The sequence below is a fragment of the Podarcis erhardii genome, assembly GCF_964252035.2.
Source record: "Podarcis erhardii genome assembly, chromosome: 7".
NCBI classification, from domain to species: Eukaryota; Metazoa; Chordata; class Lepidosauria; order Squamata; family Lacertidae; genus Podarcis; species Podarcis erhardii.
This window is the reverse complement of record NC_138511.1, coordinates 57235440-57259537: the sequence shown is the minus strand read 5'-3', so window position 1 is coordinate 57259537 and position 24098 is coordinate 57235440. Positions and strand designations below refer to the sequence as shown.

Genomic DNA, 24098 nt, shown 5'->3' with positions numbered 1-24098 from the left:
TTGCTTGCCTGGTCTTGAGACTCCACCTGTTTGCCATGCTAAAGACTGTGCCCACCCCGTCCTTCAAAAACTTGGGGCAGGGGCCATGTCACTTGTTGGATCAACACCTTAAGCATGTGCATAGCCATATTTCTAATCCTTTTGCATACCTACTGTACCTTTCAACTGTTGCCTTGATTTTGTACCACCCTGATTTAAGTTTCTTTGGTGGAAACCAAGCTTTGAGTCTGAATTCTTCAGCTGACAGTGAGGGCCAAGACAAGATTCCCCTGCAGCTATGTAGGATTTAGATCAGGGATTGAGAAACTGTGACCCTCCAAGTATTTATCGATTGATTATGTATTTATCTCACCTTTCCTGCAAGAAGTTCAAGGTCGTGCACTTACTTCTCCTCCCCATTTTCTTCTCACAACAACCCTGTGAGGTAGGCTAAGCCCACGGTCACCCAGTGAGCTTCATGACTGAGTGGAGATTTGAACCCCGGTTCTCCCAGTCCTTGTCCAGCACACTGACCACTACAACACTCTGGCTCTCTGTTTCTGGGCTACAAGTTCCATCATCCTTGACATTGGCCATGCTGGCTGAGGCTCATGGGAGTTGGAGTCCAACAACATCTAGAGGGCAACAGATTCCCAATCCCTGATTTAGACCACATGCATATACTTGCCTTCCTTCCTCCTCCTATGAAGATTCCCTTTTGGAAGGCAACACCCACTAAATTTCCAGAATTTGGGCATCCTTTTGTTCCAAGGCTTCGCCAGTCATGCGATGCTGCAGTCACTGAGATGAACGAGATAAACGAGAGCCCGTTGAGATGTTCTCCTGCGAATGGGACCTCAAGGTGCAGTACCAGAGACAGATGAAAAGCCCTGTGAGCAAAAAGAGCAGCTTCAGTAGGCTTGGAGGGGCTGCAAATTGGAAAGCGTTAAGGGAGAGAAGCATTGGCTCCCAGCAACATGCTGAGCTCACAAACCTTGAAGTGAGTTGAGGACAGTGAACAGGAAGATCTGTGGGACCGAGAGCACCCCGAAGGAGAAGAAAACCAACGCCCAGGTGGCACCCAGGAGGCATGTCAGCCCAAGAACTGTCACCATGTCCTTACAGGAATGCTCTTTCCGCTGCCGAGGACTGGCTCGGAGCTGCCTGAGCCTCCAAACCACCAAGGTCAGGACAGCCATATTGAAGACTATGGTGCCACTGCAATAAATCAGGTTGAAGTAATGCACTGTGGGAGAAGTGATCCAGCACCTGCAGGAGGAGAGAACTCAATGAGACACTTCCAGATTCTCTTTCTTCTTTTCATATGGGTGGGGGGAGAAAATACAAGAGGAGATTAGCCCCAACACTTCCCACAGCCCTCACAGGAGGAGGCCACAGTGCAGAAGGTCCTGTGTTCAAACCCCAGTATCTCCAGGTAGGGCTGAGAAGAAGCAGATTTAGGGGAGTGCAGCCGTTTCAGTCACAACTGGGCACAGAGCCTCAGGGGCACCATAAGGGATGCCACAACAATGTTGTAGAATGGAAGATGGGGGGAGGCTCCATATTTTCAGTAGTTAGCTGGCTATCATGGCTCTCCTAGTTCGAATTAGGATCTTTATTCAGCGCACACAAGGAACAAACACACACATGCTTAAGGACAGGTATCCTCTTCTCTCTCTTGCTCACTCTCTCTCTCTTTACACACACACACAAACAAAACAAAACAAAACAAAACAAAACAAAACAAAACAAAACACTATTGCTTAACTTACTATTAGTATGGGTTCTCTGGCAAAATTGCCAGGCCCACATTGAAAATGGTTAGGGATTTTTCCACTCTTTAGATCAAGGTATGTGCATGTTGCTGTGCAATCTGCTGCCTGCTTAAATTGCAATTTTGCCATCACAAGCAGCACTTATGTATTCTGTCACTTTCATTCATTCATTCTTTCTTTCTTTATTCCTTTGTTTGTAAGACCTTCTTGTGGGCATAGAGTCAACGGCAGACACATATTCATAAAAGGATGGACGTCATAACTCCAGCAAAAGACCCCAAAGCTCTTGGGGGGGGTGATTACACAGAAGTGCTTGGGCACCCAAGTGGGTTCAGACACATATTGCAACAACAGCACAACTGTGGTAGGTGCTGAGAGAGGCTCTAAAGTGCAGATGAGCTCCAGCCCTCCTCCTGAACCTGGAGTTTTGGAGGGGGGGGCAGAGCAGCAGGGGAGGGACACCACAGAGGCACTGGAAGTGAAACTAAGCCTAAGTGCCCATAACTGCATTTCCCCACTAGATATGTGGCTGGGACTGATAGCAGCCTAAACATCTGGAAACCCCCAAGTAGGATAAGACTGCTAAAAGTGAATTCCATCACTTTTGCTTCTCCCTTCCCTCTCCTCATCACTTCCTCTCAGATTGTAAGCTTTGTGAGGCAGAAACTTGAAGTTACTAAATAAAGCATGGGTAGGCAAACTAAGGCCCAGGGGCTGGATCCGGCCCAATCGCCTTCTAAATCCAGCCCGTGGACGGTCAGGGAATCAGCGTGTTTTCACGTGAGTGGAATGTGCCCTTTTATTTAAAATGCACCTCTGCATTATTTGTGGGGCCTGCCTAGTGTTTTTACATGAGAAGCATATGTGCTTTTATTTAAAATGCATCTCTGGGTTATTTGTGGGGCATAGGAATTCGTTCATATATTTTTTTCAAAATATAGTCTGCCCCTACCCCACAAGGTCTGAGGGACAGTGGACCAGCCCTCTGCAGAAAAAGTTTGCTGACGCCTGAAATAAAGCGTCCCACTCACTGATGGCACTACATAAATCAACAATACCCACATGATGAAATAATTTGCTACCAAGACCATTGGTCCGCCCCCCCCCCCCCCCGAAACTCACATGGTACTGTTGCGGTGAGCAGAGCTGGTTTTGATACCATAACGGCCATAAATTTGGCTGTTGCTCAGGAAGATGATCACCACTGCTAAGCCAGGGAACCCTGTTGGATCCAAGAATGCACAGTGGTAAAGGCACAAAGAAGATTCACAAGCATTGCTGTCCTAAGCACAACCACACATACAAGATAAAAGGTACACTCATTGCATGTTCTACAGAGCTCAAGCCTATCCAGATCTCCTGCTACACAGCCTATGCCTGGAATAAATAATGTCATTTCAATGTCTGTAGCCATAAGAGATGCTCAAGGCCAATGTAAGTTAAACCAGCCTAAAGTTACACCAGATCCAAACTCTGCTCAACAGCAGGGCTAATGCTGGGTGGGGGAAACAAGCCTTAAAAATAGTGTTTGGGTTACACCACCCTTTCTGCTGGTTTAACTTAGATGGGGTTGCCAGGTCATGTGGCCAAGATGAATGGGCTTAGGATCCAGCCTAAGTCTCCCACCCCCCTGGTCAGGCCCCTGCTACACCCACAGAACGCTTGTGCCAGCTCAATCAATCAAATCTTTATTATGGTCATAGACCTGCATAAGTAGGATGGGGAAATCTAAAAAGTATTACCGTAAATCTAAAAAGTATTAAAACAGAAGGTATATTTAAAAGACGATAAGAATCTAAACGAAACTAAAAGACTCTAAAAGAAGGGCTAGGAGCATTAAACAGATGTGGAAGAACATGAAAGGTTAGTATATAAAAGACTACAGCTTTCAATTTAGAGAGCACTCTGATGTGAGTGTTCACTAAATCTAGTTTGTGGCTCAGATGATCATCCGATGAATTTTGAACACTGCTGTGGAGAATCTGGCAACATTGTATGTTGTAGCAGGGCTGGTAATTGTCCCGGCTTAAGACCTGGTAGGCTCAGCTCAGCCAGCTGGGTGCCAGCTAAGTCAGGATGGAGGAGTTATATGCCAGAGTATCTCTGGGTAAACCAAGGATGAAGGAGTTAACTCAGCCAACCTGATCCACACTTTCCAGACTAATACATGGTTATCCTTCAGTTTTCACACTTCTCTGAATTTTATGAGGCAGTTCTTGCCTCAAACAATACACCAAAATCCATACTTGAGGTTAAAATGTGGTTTTTCTCTCTCTTTTTAAGTGTGTTTTAGGACAAAAGGCATTCAAAAAGTGTATTCTAGGGTAAAATGCTAAATCTTCCTTGTAGGTGTAGCATAGATTTCTGTCCTCAAGCTGCCACCTTAAACAAGAAAGGGGCCGCCTAGTGCAGGCCTAGATGCTTCAGTCGAATGCAAAGCAGAAGGTCATGCCCAGATTTTATGTTCAGGGAAGCACAGGGCAAAAATTAATAGGTTCTCATTTTTTCTGCAAACCTACCTAATTCACACTTCCTGAAGCAACGCACAAGCTGAAACATAGCAAGACTTCAAAGTTTGCACTTCTTTGAATTTTGTGATCCAGTTCTCCAAGCAACATAGGCAAATACAAATGTGTATATCAGGCTTCCTCAACCTCAGCCCTCTGGATGTTTTTGTCCTACAACTCCCATGATCCCTAGCTAGCAGGACCAGTGGTTAGGGATGATGTGAATTGTAGTCTCAAAACATCTGGAGGGTTGAGGAAGCCTGGTGTATATTATGGGGAAAGTCTGCACACATTGCTGTTTTAATGTTTCAGTTTGCTATTGTAAGCATACCAGAGATGGTTATTAAAAAGATATAACGGGGGGAAATCATATTGATCCTCACCCCAGCCAACTGAACACAGTTTAAGGAGGTAGCGCATGATGTATGAGTTGTAGACTCGGATCACGAGCAGGTAGAGGTGGAAGCCTTCGATGGCCATCCAGGTCAGGCAGCAGAGCAGAAAGTAATGGAGGAAAGCGGCTGCGGCTGTGCACAACCATGAAGAGCTGGCTGATGCTGGGAAACTGCTGCCCAGAAAGGAAACATTGAGAAGGAAGAGGGCTCCCAGAAGGTTCATGTGGATCTTTGTTGCGGAATCATGCTGGATTTTCCTGCAAAAGGTATTAAAATGGAGAGTTTTGCTGACTCAGTAAAAGACAGGGCAGACACTGTGCTGGTATACTCTTTCTAGTACTTAATGGGATCTCAAGGCTGTGGAAGTGGCTTTAGGCATGAGATCTTTGCATCCTTTACAGCAGAATGCGATGTGTATCTCCTGAGGAGCAAATCCCATTGAGTTCAATGAGACCTACTCTCGGGTACGTGTGCATATGATTGCAGTCTTAAAATTGTAAGGATTTCAGTTTTTTAAAAAAGGTCAAGTTACTAGATCTCATGGGGTGAGTTAAATACAGAAGGGGGAATCTGCAGACCAGGTCTTGATCAAGGTGTCCTTCCTTTGGGAGGAAGGGTGGGATATAAATGTAATAAACAAAAACTTTAAAAAGAGAGTGTTTGCATGTATATGAGGGGAACCATCTACACAAATCTAGAGTGGAGTCCCTAAGACAGTTGGATGGTGCCTTGTATGTCTCCTTCCAGCAACTCCTGCAACCAAGCTGGTGCCAAATGTATTGCTCTTCTTTCCTTTGGACTGCATCAACTGTCATCTGGGCAGCCCAGGACCGCCATACACATTGCCTAGGCTTGTGCCCCAGGGAGAACACTTCAGTGCTGCTAACTCAGCAGTTTGACTTCACCCCCAGAGGCGCACTCCACTGACTCTGAAGACAGACCGATGCCAACAACAAATTGTGTGTACTGTACAATGTTATGCAAATGCTTTCAATGGAGCAACAGCTACCCCTAGTGGCCAGCAGAGGCTGGGAGAATATTTTCAAAGAGAAATCACATTTCCATAAATTTGGTTACAGAATCATTTAATGAAGAGATGCTGAAGTTTTCAAAACAGCTAGGAAATCCCACACTACCAAAACCGGCATGGAAGAACCCCAAACAACTATCATTTTATTCTTCATAGTCTGGGGCTGGAAGCAGGCAATAGTTTTTTAGAGGCTTGAAGGAGCGATCATTACTCATGGTCTGCACAGTCATCCCCTCTTGCGTCAGGTCAGACAGGTGCTGCAGGTATTTGCAATGTTTCAAAAACCTGCACTACATATTTGACAGAAGCGTTTATACCACAGGAACCAAAATGCACTCCTAAACCACTATGAGATCTTATTTTTAAACAATATTGCCTGCCTTTAATGCAGGAAGCAAGTTTCTTAGGTATTGACTGAAGGAGCACTGTACTTACCGGGATAAAATGTAGAAAAAGATAGTGAGCAGGCATGCAAAAGCAGAGATACTGCAGCCTATGTTGGTGATATAGGTCAGAGGAGCCAGCAGAGATTCATCCAGAGTGGTTGGGGAGATTTGCTAAATGAGCAGAGAAGGAAGAGGATGCAAAGACGAAAACAGAAGGAATTCAGATGAAATGGATATGTATTCTCCCCAACAGGCTAGTTTTCTAGGTGCAAGAGACATTTTTTCATGGAGGAAAGTTCAGTCCTAGGAGCCTGTCTCTGCTCCCCCACCAACCCCACATCAGCTGCCTGAAGTGTTGCAGCCCAGAGAGAGGATGTGGACCCTGAGAGAGGACCTGGGCCACAAGGGAGCCCCGCACTTACCACAAGGACAGCAAAGTAGGTGAGGTGGTTGCACTGGCACAGAACCATGCCCTCCCAGCTGATGTTAGTTGTGCAGCCTTCCTGGCTCCAGCTCCCCATGCTGCCCTCTTCTGCCAAAGGGGAGAAACCCAACCACAATCAGAAAGCAGCAGGAACAAGGGCCAAACTAGACAAGAGGCCACTGAAACAACAAGCAATTGCATGCATGCTTTTTTTAAAAGCAGGCAGCAGGCAGTGAAGGAGGGGCACATGTGTGTAGGATCCATAGAAGGACCCTAGCAGAAAGGAGAGGAGGGCTTTGTCCCCTACTGTGGTCCTAATTCAGAGGTCAGGCACCCCATGCCTGCTATTTGCATTGGGGAAAGAGGGCGTTTCCATTGGCACAAATGAGAGCTTTCCTTCCAAAACAATTTGGGAGGGGGTTAAATCCAAATCAGGGTCAGTGCAAGGGGCAAAGGATTAAAGTGCCCCACCTTCATCTCCCCATGTTGTTGTTGTTTTTTTAAAAAAAATTCACATATTGACTAATTGTGTCAATAGAGTCTCCTCTAATTTGGTCCAAATTAAGGCTGATGCTTCCAATCCTGTGTACTGTTACATTCAGGATTATCAGAGCAACAATATAACAACTTTTTAAAAATATTAAATACTTGCATTTGTTCCTTTCCCTTGCTTATATGCTGCTTTTGTTAGTTTGTAAACCACTGGCATGGAAACAGGAAGGGAAGAGGATGGATAAGAAGCAAATTCTGGCCTTACCTGTTCCTTCCAGCCAAAAAACACAGGCAACGCTGGCATTGGCCTAGAAGGGAACAGAGACAAGTTGATGAAAACGTTTTCCTACCTCTAGGGCAGAATTCCTTCAGTGCAACTGAAGAGTGCTTGTCAGGCAGATGGTGATGCCCAGCAACACAATTCCTGCCCTCCTCAGTCAGCTAATAATAATAATAATAATAATAATAATAATAATAATAATAATCTTTACCCCCTCTTTACAGCTAAAATATAGGAATGCTCAACCATGGCCTGTGCATTGCACAGCAACCAACTCTTAAACTTTCTCCTGTGTTCCTCATGTCCTGCATTGGAATGTTAAAAGGGGGAAACCAGAAGCATGTGCCTCCCTCTGCAGTAGGGCTTCCTCTGCAAAACTGCCCCTCCACAAAAAAATATAAGGTCTAGAGTATTTACAGAAATACAACACTATTGGTGAAGCGCAACTGGAGATCATGGCTTGATCATCCAGGTAAATGAACACTGGAACATAAGGAGCCTGCTGGATCAGGCCAGTAGCCCATCTAGTCCAGCACTCTGTTCTTATAGTGATGAACCAGGTGCCTATAAGAAGTCCATAAGCAGGAGCTGAGCACAAGAGCAGTTTCCAGCCTCTGGAATCCAGAAGCATTGCTACCTCTGACTGTGGGCACAGAATATAGCTACATCTCCCTGAATTAGCCTGTCTTGTATGGTGGAACAATGTAGCTTTCGGGGTCACGCATGTTATGCTCTGCACAGGGCTTTGCAGCCCCCCCCCCCCCCAGTTTTTGGTGCCTTCAAATCCCCCTTTTGGGAATTGCCCCACATTTGATGTCAAGTACAGGACAAGGCCAAGTGGGGAAGCCTGGCTGAAGGTTCCCCTCTGCTTTGCTGCAGTGTTGGAGCTGCAGCCTCACTGCCCTCCCATCTGCTTTTTGCAGAAAAGCTTTGTTTCATTCTCTCAGGAGCTGGTAAGAGGAAGGCAGGGGCAGCTAATAGAGTGTCTCCCATGCACTGTTGGCCTGCAATTCTCATCATACCTGCCGATTGGCTATTGGGACTGATGGGAGGCGGAGTCTGACAAATGTGATTCCTGCATTGCAGGGAGTTGTTGTTGTTGTTGTTAATTTATTTATAACCCACCTTTTCCCCTGACAGGGATTCAAGGCAGCTCACAGATAAATAAGAATAGCAAAAAAATACCCCACCCTTTTTATCATTAAAAACAAATAAACATTAATAGAATTAAAAACACCATATGTGTTTTATTAAAAACATACACATACAATAAACACAGCATAGCACCAGCTGGACTGTGATTCCAAAACCTGGAGGGCACCACGCTGACTAGTCTGGCACAGAACAAATGCTTATTGGGTGACCACTGTGGCTGCAGCACAACTCACCAGTGTGCGGTTGTGCCAAAACCTGATCTCCACCGGTTGACTGAGTTGAGTAACACTGATATTCCCAAAGGTGGCCCCTAAGATGTCATCATTCAGCAAGGAGTGGTTCTTTCTGTCCTACAAGATAAAAAGCAAAAAAGACTTGGCATGGGATCACTGGGGAGGGAGTCTTTAAGCAACCCTCCTCACAATTCCCCCCCTGTTCAGCCAGTAGAGCTGATCAGCAGCAGCAGCAGAGCAGTCCACTCCATTGGGAACAACTGCTTTAAGTTACTCCAGGCACCTCAAGGTGGTTGCTGCCAACAGACCTGGATTTTCCCACCCCTGTCCTTTACAGATGGAAAAGATGAAAAGGGAGGGAAGCTGCTGGGAATCTGTGTCAGGGAGACAACAAAGGAAGTGTGAGGAAATCAATGCAGTGGTGAAGAGGGGGGCTCATTTGTGATGGCTGCCATGGTATTCAAGTAAACCTAGGCTTTGTACATACGCTCATGAGGCCACCCATTCTGCCCTCTTCCAGGTCCAAAAGGACCCACATATTGGTGGTTGAGTGCAGTGGCGTAGCGTGGGGGGTGTAGGGGGTGCCGGCCACACCGGGCGCAACATCTGGGGGTTAGGGTTAGGGATAGGGTTAGGGGGCGCAAATCCAGGGTTAGGGGGCGCAAATTACTTGCCTTGCCCCGGGTGCTGACAACCCACGCTACGCCACTGGTTGAGTGTCAATTGGAGGTGCATAAAACAGTCACTGTCTGTAAACCTTTAAAGCACATTCTTTTCCCTCAGAGAATTCTGGGCACTGCAGTTTGTTAGAAGGGTTAACTACAGTGCCCAGAATTCTCTGAGGGAAGAGAATGTGCTTTGAATATGCTGTGAAGGTACAATGAATACGCCACCTTAGTCACAGCAAGGCATGGCGACAGTAGTTGCACCCAAGTTTCTGTGGGAAGGGGGCTTTTGAGAAGAGATGTAAAGGATTAAAAAAAGAGAAGGAGTTGACATTGTGTAAGAGCCAGCAAGGGAGAAAGGATGGAGTCAACAGGGAAGCCCTCCCCAACACACTCGGGACCACAGCTGTGTTGACGGGTGCTGATAGGATTTGTAGGGCGCCAGAGAATACAGTGACAGAGCAGGTGATCTTCAGATGCCGAGGGTAGACAAGGAGAGGTCAGAGGCAAGGATATGTAAGATAAGAGAGTCATTAAAATGAGCCAGAAAGAGTCACATGAATTGGCTTACCTTTCCTCCACTCTTTGTAGGCACCGTCTGAGCTGAAAAGTTCCATGTTTCAGCAGAGTTTTATTGCCCCAGAGTTTCCCCCATGAAAATCCACTCTTTAAAGCTCAATCAGCTCTCACGAGCTTTAAAGAGTGGGTTTTTGAGGGAAAAGCTGGGGGCGAAACAAAAAACAAGAAAACCCTGCTCAGACACAGAGTTTTTCAGCACAAACCTGTGCCTGGAAAGAGCAGGGCAAACAATAAGTGTGGGTGTCCACAGTGTAGCACAAATTAGGCTGGCTTTCGCATGACCCTTTTCGGAGTGTACGTGGCCACTGTCTGGGCCCAGTCTCCACCTCCGTCACCCCATTAACCAAACCTCAAATTCCAGGGAGTGCCTACCTGGAAGAAGCAAGAGGTTTTCAGGTAAATACAGGTGAGCCGCATTTCCTTTGCAGCTGTGCCCTGGGCTCTCTTCGTTAGCTCAGCGGGGAAACGCATGGCATGTCGGGTTTGGTTCTTCGCCAAGGTATTGCGCTGCTCAGAGTGAAACAGACATGTACACATTGGAAGGCGTTGTTTTTCATTCAATAGCATTTATATGCCACCCTCCATTTTAAAAAAATGATGTCAAAACAGTTTGCAATAAATAGTAAGAACAATGAAAACAGAAATTTGTAACTACAGGAACTGGGGCTTGTTAGAACTAGCACAGAAGACCAAGGAATGCCTGGGCAAATAAGTGCTCAATAACTGGTAGAAACCCATCACAACTGATAGAATCATAAAATTGTAGAGTTGGAAGGCGCCCTGAGGGTCATCTAGGGTCATCTAACCCCCTGCAATGCAGGAATCACAGCTAAAGAATTCCTGACATGTGGCCATCCAACCTCTGTTTAAAAACTTCCAATGAAGGAGAGTCCACTACCTCCCAAGGTATATCTATGGATAAAATAAAATTTAAAAAGCAGCCAACTGTTTTTCTTGTTGCATGTTGCTGTGAGGATCATGTAATGAGGCCCCTTTCCCTTAATTAATTGCAAACTGAGGCTACTTGCCCATAGTCTTGAACCTGATCTGCAGGACACAACTACCCAGGACTGCATTCTGGGGGCCAGGTTAATGAAAAAGTGACAGAGCAGTCATACTGGAGGGTCATCATCCAATGAGCAAGGAACGTATGTGAAGGGAAGCTGTGAAATAATAGGAACACATCTCCGGGTTCTCATTTCACTTCCAAAAGGAGCATTTGAAGAAAAGCCCAGAGCAAATCACTTGCTCAGATATTCTTAAAAGCAATCTGTTTGGAGGCTGTCAAAGCCAGACAATGTTCTCCGCAGTTGGGAATAGCATCCAACTGAAAGCAAACAGGGCCACCTTTGACCTTTCACTGAAGTTCTTCTCTGCATGGTTTTGTGAACATATTCGCATTCCTGGCATACCAAGAGCCATGCAGAAAGGAAGCCAGCCAGGACAATGGAAAATAATGTAGGAGAATATTAATAGAGCAGAATCATAGAAATGTAGAGTTGGAAGGAAGGAATGAAGGAAGGAAGGAAGGAAGGAAGGAAGGAAGGAAGGAAGGAAGGAGCGGTGGTGTAGCAAAGGAGGCACAGGAGTGGTTGCTCCAGGCACAAAATTGTTAAGGGGTGCAAAATGTCAACCCCCGGGAGCTGCCTCAATACAGCTGTGTGCTTCCATCACTAGGCTCTGTTGAAAACGACTTCTCCATGCAAACCAGGAAGTGACCTTTCCAGACAATGGAATGTCTCTTCTTTTCTTATCTATGTGGCTGTGATCTCTTAGGTCATGCGGACACCGTTAGGCAGTTGAATGCACTTGAGTACTCTGTCCAATTCCCTCCAAAGAAGGAGAGTCCACCACCTTCCAATGCATTTTTTAAAAAATTGCATTTACATCCCACATTTTTCTCCCACCCACTGTCCCCACCTCTGCACAGCCTTGGGGGCTGGCAACCCATGCTACACCACTGGGAGTGAGTAGAGGAGGAAGCCACTGCTGTCCATGAGCATGCTGCCAGGGTCGAGGAGCAGGAAGTGAGCAGCAGTGTTGAGCACCCAGCAGTGGTAGCAAGGAGCAGGAGGTGGGGGACTGTGCAGGGGCTTTTGCCTCTAGCAGCAAAATGTCCTGGGCTAGTCCTGACACCACCTCTTTCCTTAAAATCAGTCATTTGAACACAAATATAGGTGGTTCCAGCAATGGGAGCCCATCCACACCTGCCCAGAGACATTGTAGACATATACCAAGATCGCAGTCGCCACTTCCTTCTTCCTTCTCCGCCTGGGGGATGTGCAGGGAGGGAAAGACAGGGACAACCTAACCAAGGGGAGGATTTTCAAGCATGTATCACATAACCACACCTAGCACTGTGGGAAGAAGGATTGCACACTGAGGGTGAGCATGCTTGAGTCTGGATTGAGGAAAAACTGTGTCTTTGCGCTACAGGTGGGTTAGTGGGTTCATAGTCCCGGTCAAAACTTGGTGCATTTTCAAAGCATGTCTACCACTCTGTGTGTCTCTGCTGGGTATTCATTCTAGGTAGCAAGAATCAGCAGCAGGGTGTGAAGATAGCGGGAAAATACTAACCATTAAGCTGTCGCTGCTGATATTCAGTCCTCTGAAATCGCTAAGATTTATCCTGAATATTAATGTTTGAATATTGTCATGCACAACAGTGAGATTCTCTGTCAGCAGACTGGTTTGCAGCAGGGTCTTCTCCAAATTTTCTTTGGCTCTGAAAGTGGAGAAGTGTTGAGAGAAAGCGTGTAAATGCTTAAGGGTTGCACTTGGAAACACAGAGCTGCCAAGTGCCTCAATGGATGCTGGCACAGATTGGGAGGATTATTTACATACTTATCTCATTACATTCCTCTCACACCTTTCCTCAAAAGAGTTTAAGGTGCTGGTCATGATTTCCCTCCTCCTCAGAGTTGTTTAACCCCCAGCCCCATTTCTTCTCAGGGCACTTTGGAAATTGTAGCTGTCTGAGAGGAAAAGAGATGGCCTAATATGGGACGCAGGTGGCGCTGTGGGTTAAACCACAGAGCCTAGGACTTGCCGATCAGAAGGTTGGTTCGAATCCCCGCAACGGGGTGAGCTCCCATTCATCGGTCCCTGCTCCTGCCAACCTAGCAGTTCGAAAGCACGTCAAAGTGCAAGTAGATAAATAGGTACCGATCCAGCGGGAAGGTAAACGGCGTTTCCGTGCACTGCTCTGGTTTTTCAGAAGCAGCTTAGTCATGCTGGCCACATGACCCGGAAGCTGTACGCCGGCTCCCTCGGCCAATAAAGCGAGATGAGTGCCGCAACCCCCGAGTCGGCCACGACTGGACCTAATGGTCAGGGGTCTTTTTACCTTTAACATTCTCAGCATTCTTAACAAACTACAATACCCAGGATTCTCTGGGGGAGTCATGACTGTGGTACAATACTACTTTTAATGTATCATGCACATGGGGCCTGAACTGTGCCTGGGTAGAGTTAGGACTTTCCCACTGCGGAATCTTATGTTCAGGTACAGCATTTGCTGAGGGAAAGAAACATCTGTATCTGAGATTGAAACTTACCTCCTCAGCTCCTTCCTTTCAGAGACACATCCTTCTTTCTGGTGCCTCTCAAATATTCTCATGGCTTTCTCCACATCACTCTTCGCGCCAAGATCCAAGGGTAGCCTGGTTGTTTTCCCACTGGGTGCTGCCCCTTAGCAACAGTGAGGGAAAGACAGGCCGTCAGTGTAGAGGAAACAGCACGTACTCCCACCATGAACATCACCTCCACATCACCTCCAGCAACAACACAAATGAGTCCTACACCATGCACAGGGAGAAGGGACACATAAATGTGGACCTTGGAAAATTTAGGATTCCATAAGGACATAAGAGGAACCTGCTGGATCAGGCCAATGCCCCACTTAGTCCAGCATCCTGTTCTCACAGTGGCCAACCAGATGCCTGTGGAAAACCTGTAAGCAGGATTTGAGCACAAGAGCCCTCTCTCCTCCTGTGGCTTCCAGAAACTGCTATTCAGAGGCAGAGCATAGCCATCATGGCTAGTAGCCATTGATAGGCTTCTCCATTAATTTGTCTCATCCTCTTTTAAAGCCAGCCAAATTTGTGGCCATCCCTGCATCCTGTTTAACTGTGCACTATGTGAAGGACTTCCTTTTCTGTGTCCTGACTCTTTCAACAATCAGCTTCATTGGATGTCCACAGGTGGAAGCGTGATGAGAGAGGGAGGAAAAACTTCCCACTCTCCCCTTTCTCTATGCATCATCTTATACACTCCTATCATGTTGCCTCTTACTCCCCTTTTCTCTGAACTTAAAAGTCCCCAAAGCTATAACCTTTCCTCATGGGAGAACCACGAGGAAAATACAGAAGTATGTTAATTTGATGGCTATGCCATATGGAAAAAATGAAGTGTGGCACCCCTGGGTCTCCCTGGCGCACAACTCCCTCTTAGGAAATCAGGAGTGCCCACCTCCTTGCCCCTAATAAGACATCTTTCCTACCTGGTATCTGGTCCATAAAAGCTGCACATGCAAAGAGAAAAAGGCAAAATCCTGTGGCCATCTCTGTATTGCCGGAAATGTAGTGCAGGTCCCCAAACACCACAAATGTCTGGGAGCTGTTTACAATGTGAAGAAGAAACTGAAATGAGGTCGAGTAAAGTTACGGGCACATTTGTGTATTTGGAAGCTGCAAGACAAAAAGAAGAAGAAACCCTCTTTCCAGACTCATCTGGACTGCATTTAAAACAGGATAAAATGTGACAAATAACATTTTGTTGATGCACCCAGCAAAAAGCTGCTTTGACTCCTGCTGCTGGAGCTACCTGCTATGTCTGAATTTGCTCTCTGCCATGAACCAGTAGAGTTCTTTGCTCCCACAACTGATCCAAGGAACCTCATGGGGGAGCAGAAATACCACCCTTCAAATATATGGCGAAAAAATTAAAAACTGGGTCTGCAAATGCATGTTTGAGCTACCAGTGGGCCCCGCATCTGAAAAGTTTAAAGGCTGCTGCTGGAGTTAAAAAGCGACCTTCAACAAATACACTTGCCATGGCGAGGATGGTGCCGTCTCCTAGTAAGAGGGGAAAGTGGCCAACCTGCCTCCTCTGAAGCCACAGAGGAGAGCAGGACCATTCAAGCAGCTGCTTGGCAAATCCCTTCCCCACCTCCAGCTCTGAAGCTGGAAGGAAGGGTGGGGGCTGTTTGGCAGCTGCATGGCAAATATGGAAAGCCACACATGGCTAAACTGGCAACCTTCCTCTCTACTGGTCTTGCCTCTTCAGAGTGCTGGACACTTCCTGCCTGAGAGCATCCTGTGCACCTTAGGGGGATGGTGCCCAACATAGCCCACTCCTAGCCTCTCAGGTCTTCCCCTCAGGAAAAGCTGGGTGACCTGGCAACCTGGATGTTGGTGACTTTATTTTTTGGCTTGGCCAAGAAGGCCAGCCGGAAACTCTAGATCCTGGGTGAAAAGGATCTTAGAAGAGTCACTGCCTGTCAAATTAAACCATTCAAAGGAAACCCAAATTGCAAGGGACCTGAAAAAAGGCATTTGAAGCCGGTTTGGGCAGGATAAAGAAAACGAAAGAAGAAAGCTTATAAATGTGTGAAAACCAAATTGGGACCTTCGGATAGAGCAGCCAATAAGCCTAATACTTAAACAATCAAGCACATATTGTGCCTGGGCATGCAGTTATGCTAAGAGGGTGGGAGGTAAGCAATCTACACAATGGAATTTTTGTGCCCCTGTGTGGGCAGTGGTGTGCCTATGTTCTAGCATCAAGGTGCCCACAAACATGACATGAGGAAGGCAACAGTAGCGTGGGGAAGGGACTCGGGCTCAAAAGGGACATTGTGGCATTTGATAAGTTCCAGAACTTGCTTTTATCCACAGTAGATCAAATTGTGACACACATTCTCAGCTCAGAACTGCAAATCTAAGCAAATAAGAGATGCAATCTAGTAAAAAAAACAACACTTTTTTTTTGTTAACTGATACAGATTTTGTCATATGCTTAACCTCAACTGTGACGCTGTACGAAAGCGAGCTTTCCTCATTAATTACTGCATTTCACAGAAAAAAGACTTGAAATGCATTTGTTAAAAAAAAGAAAAGAATTATGACTCACTTTTTCCTTTATTTCTTTTTGTGTGTGTGCCTTATTTCGCCTTAATGTGCCTTCAATTTTCTGTGGCTGCATTTATTATGGCTAGGGGCCTCAAAAGCCAGAAGTGGTCCAGACCTCCAAAAACCTGAGATGCAAAGAAAGTAGAATTTGTGGAGGCCTATGTGGAAAGGTTGGAGGAGTTGGTTATGCTTAACCTGGTGAAGAGGCAATTAAGAGGCAAAATGAGAACCATCTTCACACATCTGAAGGGTTCTTGCCAACAAGATGAAGCAAATTTGTTGCTCCAAAGAATAATAAGACCAGAACCAACTAGAAAAGAGGAGATTGAGAGGTGATATGATTGCCATCTTCAACTATCTGAAGGGTTGTCACATGGAAGATGGAGCAAACTTATTTTCTTCTGCTCCAGAGGGGAGGGTCTGAACCATGGATTCAAATGTCAAGAAAGGAGATTCTGACTAAACATCAGGAAGAGTTTTCTGATAGTAAGAGCCATTCAACAGTGGAATGGATTACCTCAGAAGGTGGTAGGCTCTCTTTCTTTTTCTTTTTTTAAATAATTTTTTATTAAGATTTTAAAGATTACAGAAAAAAAGAGATTAAAGTAATAACAATTAAAGAAAAAGAAAAAACAGTACACATATATTAAAAAAATAATCAAAAACCATAAAACAGAAAAAAGATTAAAAAAAACCAGTCAAACCTGTACATCACTTGCTTACATTCACTTATTTCCTTGACCTCCTCACACCACCCATTTTTGTATTCTAATTCAATTTGTTATTTCAGCAAATCCTTCCAACCTTATTTTTATCTTAATAATTTGTCTTAATATACTATAATTTTACATTCTCTCTTTCACCAACTCATTTTTACTTAATCCTTTATGTCATTTCTACTAAAACCACATAATTTTCTTTTCCCAACATCTTTCTAACAATCCTTAATTTTGCAATATTTTTGAAGATAAACTTTGAATTTTTTCCAATCTTCTTCCACCGACTCTTCTCCTAGGTCCCGGATTCTGCCAGTCATCTCAGCCAGTTCCATGTACTCCATCACCTTCATCTGCCATTCTTCCCGGGTGGGTAGAACTTGTGTCTTCCAATACTTTGCGATGAGTATTCTTGCTGCTGTTGTGGCGTACATAAAAAAAGTTCTATCCTCCTTTCGCACCAATTGGCCGACCATGCCCAGGAGAAAGGCCTCTGGTTTCTTCTGGAAGGTATATTTAAATACCTTTTTCATTTCATTATAGATCATCTCCCAGAAGGTCTTAATCTTTGGGTACGTCCACCAAAGGTGAAAGAATGTACCTTCAACCTCTTTACATTTCCAACATTTATTATCGGGCAAATGATAGATTTTTGCAAGCTTGACTGGTGTCATGTACCACCTGTATATCATTTTCATAATATTTTCTCTTAAGGCATTACATGCCGTAAACTTCATACCTGTGGTCCATAACTGTTCCCAGTCAGCCATCATAATGTTATGTCCAACATCTTGTGCCCATTTAATCATAACAGATTTAACCATTTCATCCTGAGTGTTCCATTTCAACAGCAAGTTATACATTATTGACAAATTCTTAATTTTGGGATCTAACAATTCTGTTTCCAATTTTGATTTTTCCACCTGAAAACCAATTTTCTTGTCCAAATTGTAAGCCTCCATATTTGATAATAATGAAGCCAATCTCATACTTTGTTTTTTAGTTTATCAAAACTCTGCAGTTTTAATCTGTCTCCTTCTTGCTCCAAAATTTCCCAATATTTCAGCCAATTTGCCTCCATATTAAGTTTTTTTCAGAGCCTTAGCCACCATTGGTGACAACCACCTTGGCGTTTTACTTTCAAACAAGTCTTTATATCTTATCCAAACATTAAACAGTGCTTTCCTGACAATATGGTTTTTAAACGCTTTGTGTGCTTTGACCTTATCATACCAAAATATGCATGCCACCCAAACACATTATTGAAACCTTCTAAATCCAAAATATCTGTGTTTTCAAGAAGCAGCCATTCTTTCAGCCAGCAAAAAGCGGCTGATTCATAATAAAGCTTCAAGTCTGGCAGGGCAAATCCACCTCTTTCTTTAGCATCAGTTAAAATCTTAAATTTTATTCGAGGTTTCTTGCCCTGCCAGACAAATCTAGAGATATCTCTCTGCCATTTCTTGAAACAGTCCATCTTATCCAAAATTTGCAATGTTTGAAACAAATATAACATCCTTGGCAATACATTCATCTTTATCGCAGCAATTCGGCCTAGTAATGATAACATCAAATTTGACCATATTTCTAGATCTTTTTTCACTTCCATCCAACATTTTTCATAATTATCTTTAAATAAATTCACATTCTTAGCAGTCATATTAACCCCCGGGTATTTCACTTTCTTAACCAATGTTAATCCTGTCTCCTTCTGAAACCTCTCTTTCTCAATCACTGTTAAATTTTTCTCTAACACCTTAGTTTTCAGCTTGTTCAACCTAAAACCCGCAACCTGACCAAATTCTTGAATTAGTTGCAATACTCTTTTAGTGCTGGATTCTGGCTCCTGTAATGTCAAAACTAAATCATCGGCAAAAGCTTTCAATTTATACTGTTCGGCTCCGAGTTGTATACCTTTAACCAATTGGTCCTTTCTAATTGGTGGTAGGCTCTCTTTCATAGGAGGTTTCATTGGAGATTGGATGGCCATCTGTCAGGGATGCTTAAAATGGATTGCTGCATCACAGGGGTTAGACTAGATGACCCTGAGGATCCATCCCAATTCTACAATTCTATGATTCTATGGAACAAACTACAAGAAAGAGTATTTGGGCTAAACATTAGGAAGAATTTCCTGATGGTATAAGATGTTCAAGAGTGGGAAATACTGCCTCCAGATGTTAGGGATTTTTAAAGGAGAAGCTGGATAGCCACCTATAACATTTGGAATCCCTTTCAACTCTGTGAATCAAAGATGCAGGCACACACACTCAACCTCAGGGGGTTAACTCCAGACCGGGAACAAGGCTGAAACCTGAAATATTCTGGTATATGCCAGGACACTCAAACACAACTTTTAAAAGAGAACCTGAACATATTCCCCGAAAGCAAAAATAGGAAAATGGATTTACTAGGGACCAGTATTAGTACAGTAGGGGGTTCCAATTATTTTGGACCAGAGGGCACTTCTTAAATTTTGAGAGCGTTCGGGGGGGGGGGCACACCAGTCACAAAATGACTGCCATGAGAGGATGACATAATGCAAAATCAGAGAGAATACAGTCATGGTGAAGTTTTTCCCATGATTGTATTTTCACACGATAATTCTGCCTAGAAAATAAGGCAGAAGCAGGAAAAGTGCATTAAAGGGGATGGCGAAACAGCAGAACCAAACATCTAATTTATCAATCACAGCTCTGACTTCACTTGTTTGCTACAAACAGAGGGGGGAGTAGGCTGGCCTGTTCATTTCACAGAAATGACTTAAAAGGGTACCTGCACATTTTGTTTCATAACTTTCTTTCTAAGGGGGCCGAGGACTTGCTTAAAAAAGAAAGAAAGTGCAGTGCCTAGGGTGTAGAAAGACACCCAGAGAATATGATGGCCTGATTTGGCCATGATAAAGCACTTACGTCCAACCGAGTCCTCAAGGAGAGTTTGGTCCCACCACGATGATTTTAATTTGTTTCTTTTCTGTGGCGTTCTTCTCCCATGTCAGCCTCACTGTAAGGTGCATTAGCATATCATTTAAAAAAACCAAAAAACATTTCCTGGCCTATACAGATGGCTTCCTGAAGCAGGAAAAGGAAATTCTACATCAAACACTTGATCAAAATACACATCACTATGCGAAAAGACTCAAATCTATCAGAGCTGAAAATGGGTGTGGAGGGCAAATGTTGACAACTCACCCGCACTCTGTGGAGTGTGCTGCTGCTTTCAGATGTTCAGACCACTGGAAAATGCACGTGGCTTGTTTCCTCTGCTAGCTTGTAAGCAAGTGAAGGCGGAGGCCTCGGATGCGATTTAGCAGCAGCAAATTTTGGACAAGCCACTCCCCTTGGGCTATAACTTCACCAGCTCCAGGACCTTGCAGAGAGATGTGAGCTGAGGTCCATTCCCAGAATGCAAACCACAGACAAGCAAAGTCTGCGAAAGGGGGAAGGAAGAGGATGGAGATGACCGAGATATCCGGGAAAGGACTGCAGAGCTAAGGAGAAGTTCAGTTGAGGAAGTTGAGGAAATGCAGCAAACAGGCAGAGCAAAGAACGCATCTGAAAGCAGCACCTGCACAGGGAGATCTTTGTCAAACAGAAAATAAAGGCTTTTTCTGTCTCCCTGATCTGTAATGGCTTTATCACCTCTCAAGAGGAATGTAATGGGATGTTTCTGATATTAGGGAACAGATTAACTGGTTTTAATATTGCATGTGTACATTGTTGCTTAACTAGAGATGAGGGTGGGGAGGATCTGCCAAACTCAGATTTACCTAATTCAGTCTGGGCAGTGGCGTAGCGTGGGTTATCAGCACCCGGGGCAAGGCAAGTAATTTGCGCCCCCTAACCCGTGGATTTGCGCCTCCTAACCCGTGGATTTCCCTAACCCCCAGATGTTGCGCCCGGTGCGGCCAGCCCCCCCTGCACCCCCCACGCTATGCCACTGAGTCTGGGCACAACATGACTCTGAATTGGATCCAGAGCCCACCTCTTAGAAGTGCCCGCAGCCTAAAGCAGCTAGGAATTACACTTGGAATTACAATGGAGCAAGTCCCCTTGGGAATGACAGGAGCTGAGTATGTTCTGTCACTCTCAGCAAGAATTGTTTGAGGAGGAAACATGGGAAAAGGTAAAAAGGATTGATGGTAGCTCCAGGGGGCTGGCTAAGCTATTTTTGCAGCTTTTGAAAAAGCAACTGTGCATTAGAGTGTGCAATGAGTGCAATGACACACTATGGATTACAGTTTCTGATTCTTTCTTTTCTTTCTTTTTGTTAACTTTGCATTTTTCTTTTTAAACAATCAATAAAATATGCAATATATATTTTAAAAGGTAATTCTAAATAAACCATATATCATAAAGACACCGCAGGTTTCACTGTCCCTAAGTTTTCATAAATGATAAATCGGAGAACCTGCCTGGGAACGGAGATTACACAGAAGGGGGGGGGATGAGGAAAGAGAAAATGGCCTATTGTGGCTCTTTTTTGGTTCTTTTGAAAACCACTATCATCTGAGAAACCCAAGTCACACGTTGTGAAATATTGCCTGCATCCAGGGAAGCAAAGGATGCCTCCTCCATTGTGCAAAGAGTTACTGCACGTCCAATAAACACGGCTTGGAGGCAGAGGCATAAAGGAACATCTGCCAGCAGCTGGAGAGCTCCTCCCAACTCGGCCCACAGACATATCTTCACTTCTCTGAGCCTTCCCTTGAAAAGGATAGCAGGAATATCACACAAGGCAACCAGGAGGTATTGTTCACTTCTGAATTTTGAGTTGTTACACTGACCTCAGCTCCTGCTGCCCTGCCAGGCCATGGGAGAGAGCAGAGCTTGGAGGCAGAACAAGATGGTCCCAGATTTAGACACTGGAAGCATCTCCCATAAGGAGGAGGAGTTGGCAGGCAGGGGATGGAAAAGACCTGACCCTGGAGGGTTGCTGCTGCTGATCACAGAAGGCAATATTGGACTACATGAAGAATACTAGTCACCCTCTTCTGCATCCCCTGATCAGCCAAGCCTGCCATACCTTGCCACCACAAAACACCATTCCTGTGGAAGAAGAAAAGGTGAGGAAAGGAGGCATTCCTGCACACACATGCCTGGCACTTGGTGCAGAGGCCAAATCTGCTCTGGGGTTGTTCCAGATCATTGGGCTCTCTGGGATGCTGCTCTAGGACCTGAGCTCTGTGGGTTTTCCACTGGACAGCCAAGCTGAGGACGGCTGCCTCTGTGCTGGCTTCATACTGTTCAGCAGCATTACCTCATAAGTTGCTGGACAGTTATCCTGGTTTACAACTAGTGGAGGCCCATTGGGCAGAAGGCAGGGAGACTAACACTAGGGTGGAATCTACACACATATAAAAGCCATGCTGAAAATGCATTGAATTTTCCATAAGGCTCACCATCACCATCTAGTGTCACATTGTATATTTCACTTAAAACACACTGAAAAGGTCTTATTTGCAGCTGTATAGCTGAGTCCCAGATGGGATGTGGGTGGCACTGCCGGTTAAACCACAGAGCCTAGGATTTGCTGATCAGAAGGTCGGTGGTTTGAATCCCCGTGACGGGGTGAACTCCCATTGCTCGGTCCCTGCTCCTGCCAACCTAGCAGTTCGAAAGCACGTCAAAGTGCAAGTAGATAAATGAATGGCGTTTCCGTGAGCTGCTCTGGTTCACCAGAAGCAGCTTAGTCATGCTGGCCACATGACCCAGAAGCTGTACGCCAGCTCCCTTGACCAATAAAGCGAGATGAGCGCCGCAACCCCAGAGTCGGCCACGACTGGACCTAATGGTCAGGGGTCCTTTTACCTTTACTAGCTGAGTCCCTGGGTGGAACTAGAACCAATGCCTGACAGAGCTAACTAAAGTAGCATTCAAACATCCGTTCCCTATGCACACACTGCATTTCCAGTGCTATTTTGTAATCTGTGTTCACATAATGGTATTCAAGATGCATTTGTAGCTGTACTTTGTTATAAAATACTACAGATCAATACACACACTGTGGTCTTTAAGCAGTTCCTAACTGATCTCTAGCCAAGGTTTTAATATAAGGTAAATATAAGGTAAATACATCCCCACCAACGCCAAACCTCCCCGCAAACCAGTCAGAATCAGCGCTCCAGAAGTAGCTGCTGCTTTCTAACTGGCCACAAGCCTTATGCAACCAGGACAAATGTTCAATAAGTGACTGAAGACTGTTGCCAAAAGTAGGAGAAACTTAAGAGATGAATATCACCCCCCAAAAAAGAGCAAGACATGGAGTAGTTTTGCCGGCAGTTTTTGCACAGAGTTCTGTGAGTTCTGTGTGTCACAGGAAAAGAGGAGCCAGCCTTGATAAGAAAAAGAAAACTTGCCTACTGGCCTGCAGCGAATTATTGATAGGGCAAAGTCACACTCGTCTATGAAGGAGGAATGAAATGCAACCTCCAAAAGGCCACATGTGTAATGTGGTCCAAAGTTTTGCAAGCAAATGCAGCTGCTGGTCTCTTATGCTCAGTTGAGCTCGTGTTTGCCAACTCTGAAACCAAAGGAGGAGGTCCCTCAATAAAACATGCAAAATAAGCCACAAACCAACGAATAACAGATTAATAATGAAATACATATATATAAGGCACAATCTGAGAATACACAATTATGTCTCACTGGAATAAATTTTATAGTAAGGGGGGAAAGCATCTGCCACTGGAATATAAAACTATGCAACTGAACAAGTTTGTTTATTTCTATTCTGCGCAAGTCTGATTTTGCTAGTCAGGGGGTGGCACAAAAGGCCCATAAGTGTAGAGCAGCCTTCCCCAACTTGGTGTCATCCAGGTGGTTTGGACTACAACCCCTGTGCTGGCCAGGGCTGACTGGTGTTGCAGTCCAAAACTGGAATTGGGAAAGGCTAGAGTGGACAATGTGAACTAGGTAGACTGGTAGTTCTGACTTGGCTTCCTAGGTCCCTATAATAGAAATGCAGAAACGACACAACTAAATTGAGTATTCTCTTGCAGATTGTGAAGCAGTGAGAGCAGCCAGAGGAACAGTCAGCAGGGACTGGGTGAGACCCAAAATAGTTATCTGTTGATACAATTGCCTCTCTGTTCTGCATACTGGACCAACGTTACTGAAACTTGCCGAGAGAATCAGCAATGCTTCCTATGAACTGAATCTCAGAAGTTGGGACTTCATGTTCAATGTACATGTGCTCAACCCCAAAGTTGAAGCTTTCCTCCTTTTGCTCACGGGTGGCGCTGTGGGTTAAACCACAGAGCCTAGGACTTGCCGATCAGAAGGTCGGCGGTTTGAATCCCCGTGACGGGGTGAGCTCCCGTCGCTCAGTACCAGCTCCTGCCAACCTAGCA

At 45.0% G+C, this 24098-nt stretch overlaps 1 protein-coding gene across 7 annotated transcripts; it reads right to left on the bottom strand.

Annotated features, from left to right (window-relative positions):
* Nucleotides 1-445: 445 nt before the first annotated feature.
* On the bottom strand, nucleotides 446-20424 carry ADGRG5 (adhesion G protein-coupled receptor G5). 7 transcript variants are annotated; one of them, XM_081872442.1, is made up of 15 exons: nucleotides 19939-20423; nucleotides 19660-19750; nucleotides 16033-16156; nucleotides 14402-14540; nucleotides 13458-13590; nucleotides 12478-12625; nucleotides 10273-10407; nucleotides 8657-8773; nucleotides 7254-7296; nucleotides 6495-6604; nucleotides 6122-6243; nucleotides 4645-4913; nucleotides 2877-2976; nucleotides 974-1248; nucleotides 446-869 (listed from the first exon to the last, which is right to left on the bottom strand). In XM_081872442.1, the coding sequence occupies exons 3-15, from the start codon at nucleotides 16102-16104 to the stop codon at nucleotides 778-780; spliced, it is 1755 nt and encodes a 584-aa protein (XP_081728568.1). In that variant the 5' UTR covers nucleotides 16105-16156; nucleotides 19660-19750; nucleotides 19939-20423; the 3' UTR covers nucleotides 446-777. The 7 variants fall into 7 exon arrangements, with proteins under 7 accessions (XP_081728568.1, XP_081728570.1, XP_081728569.1 ...); XM_081872444.1 differs by having other exon boundaries at nucleotides 14402-14517; nucleotides 19939-20415; XM_081872443.1 differs by lacking the exon at nucleotides 19660-19750 and having other exon boundaries at nucleotides 19939-20424.
* Nucleotides 20425-24098: the final 3674 nt, after the last annotated feature.

Coding starts and splice junctions, on each gene's coding strand:
- ADGRG5 (XM_081872443.1), bottom strand. CDS start 16,104: ATGCAGCCACAGAAAATTGAAGGCACATTAAGGCGAAATAAGGCACAC. Junction 10,408..12,477: donor TCAGCAGCGACAGCTTAATG/GTTAGTATTTTC, acceptor CACTCTGAGCAG/CGCAATACCTTGGCGAAGAA. Junction 8,774..10,272: donor AAACCTCTTGCTTCTTCCAG/GTAGGCACTCCC, acceptor TTTATCTTGTAG/GACAGAAAGAACCACTCCTT.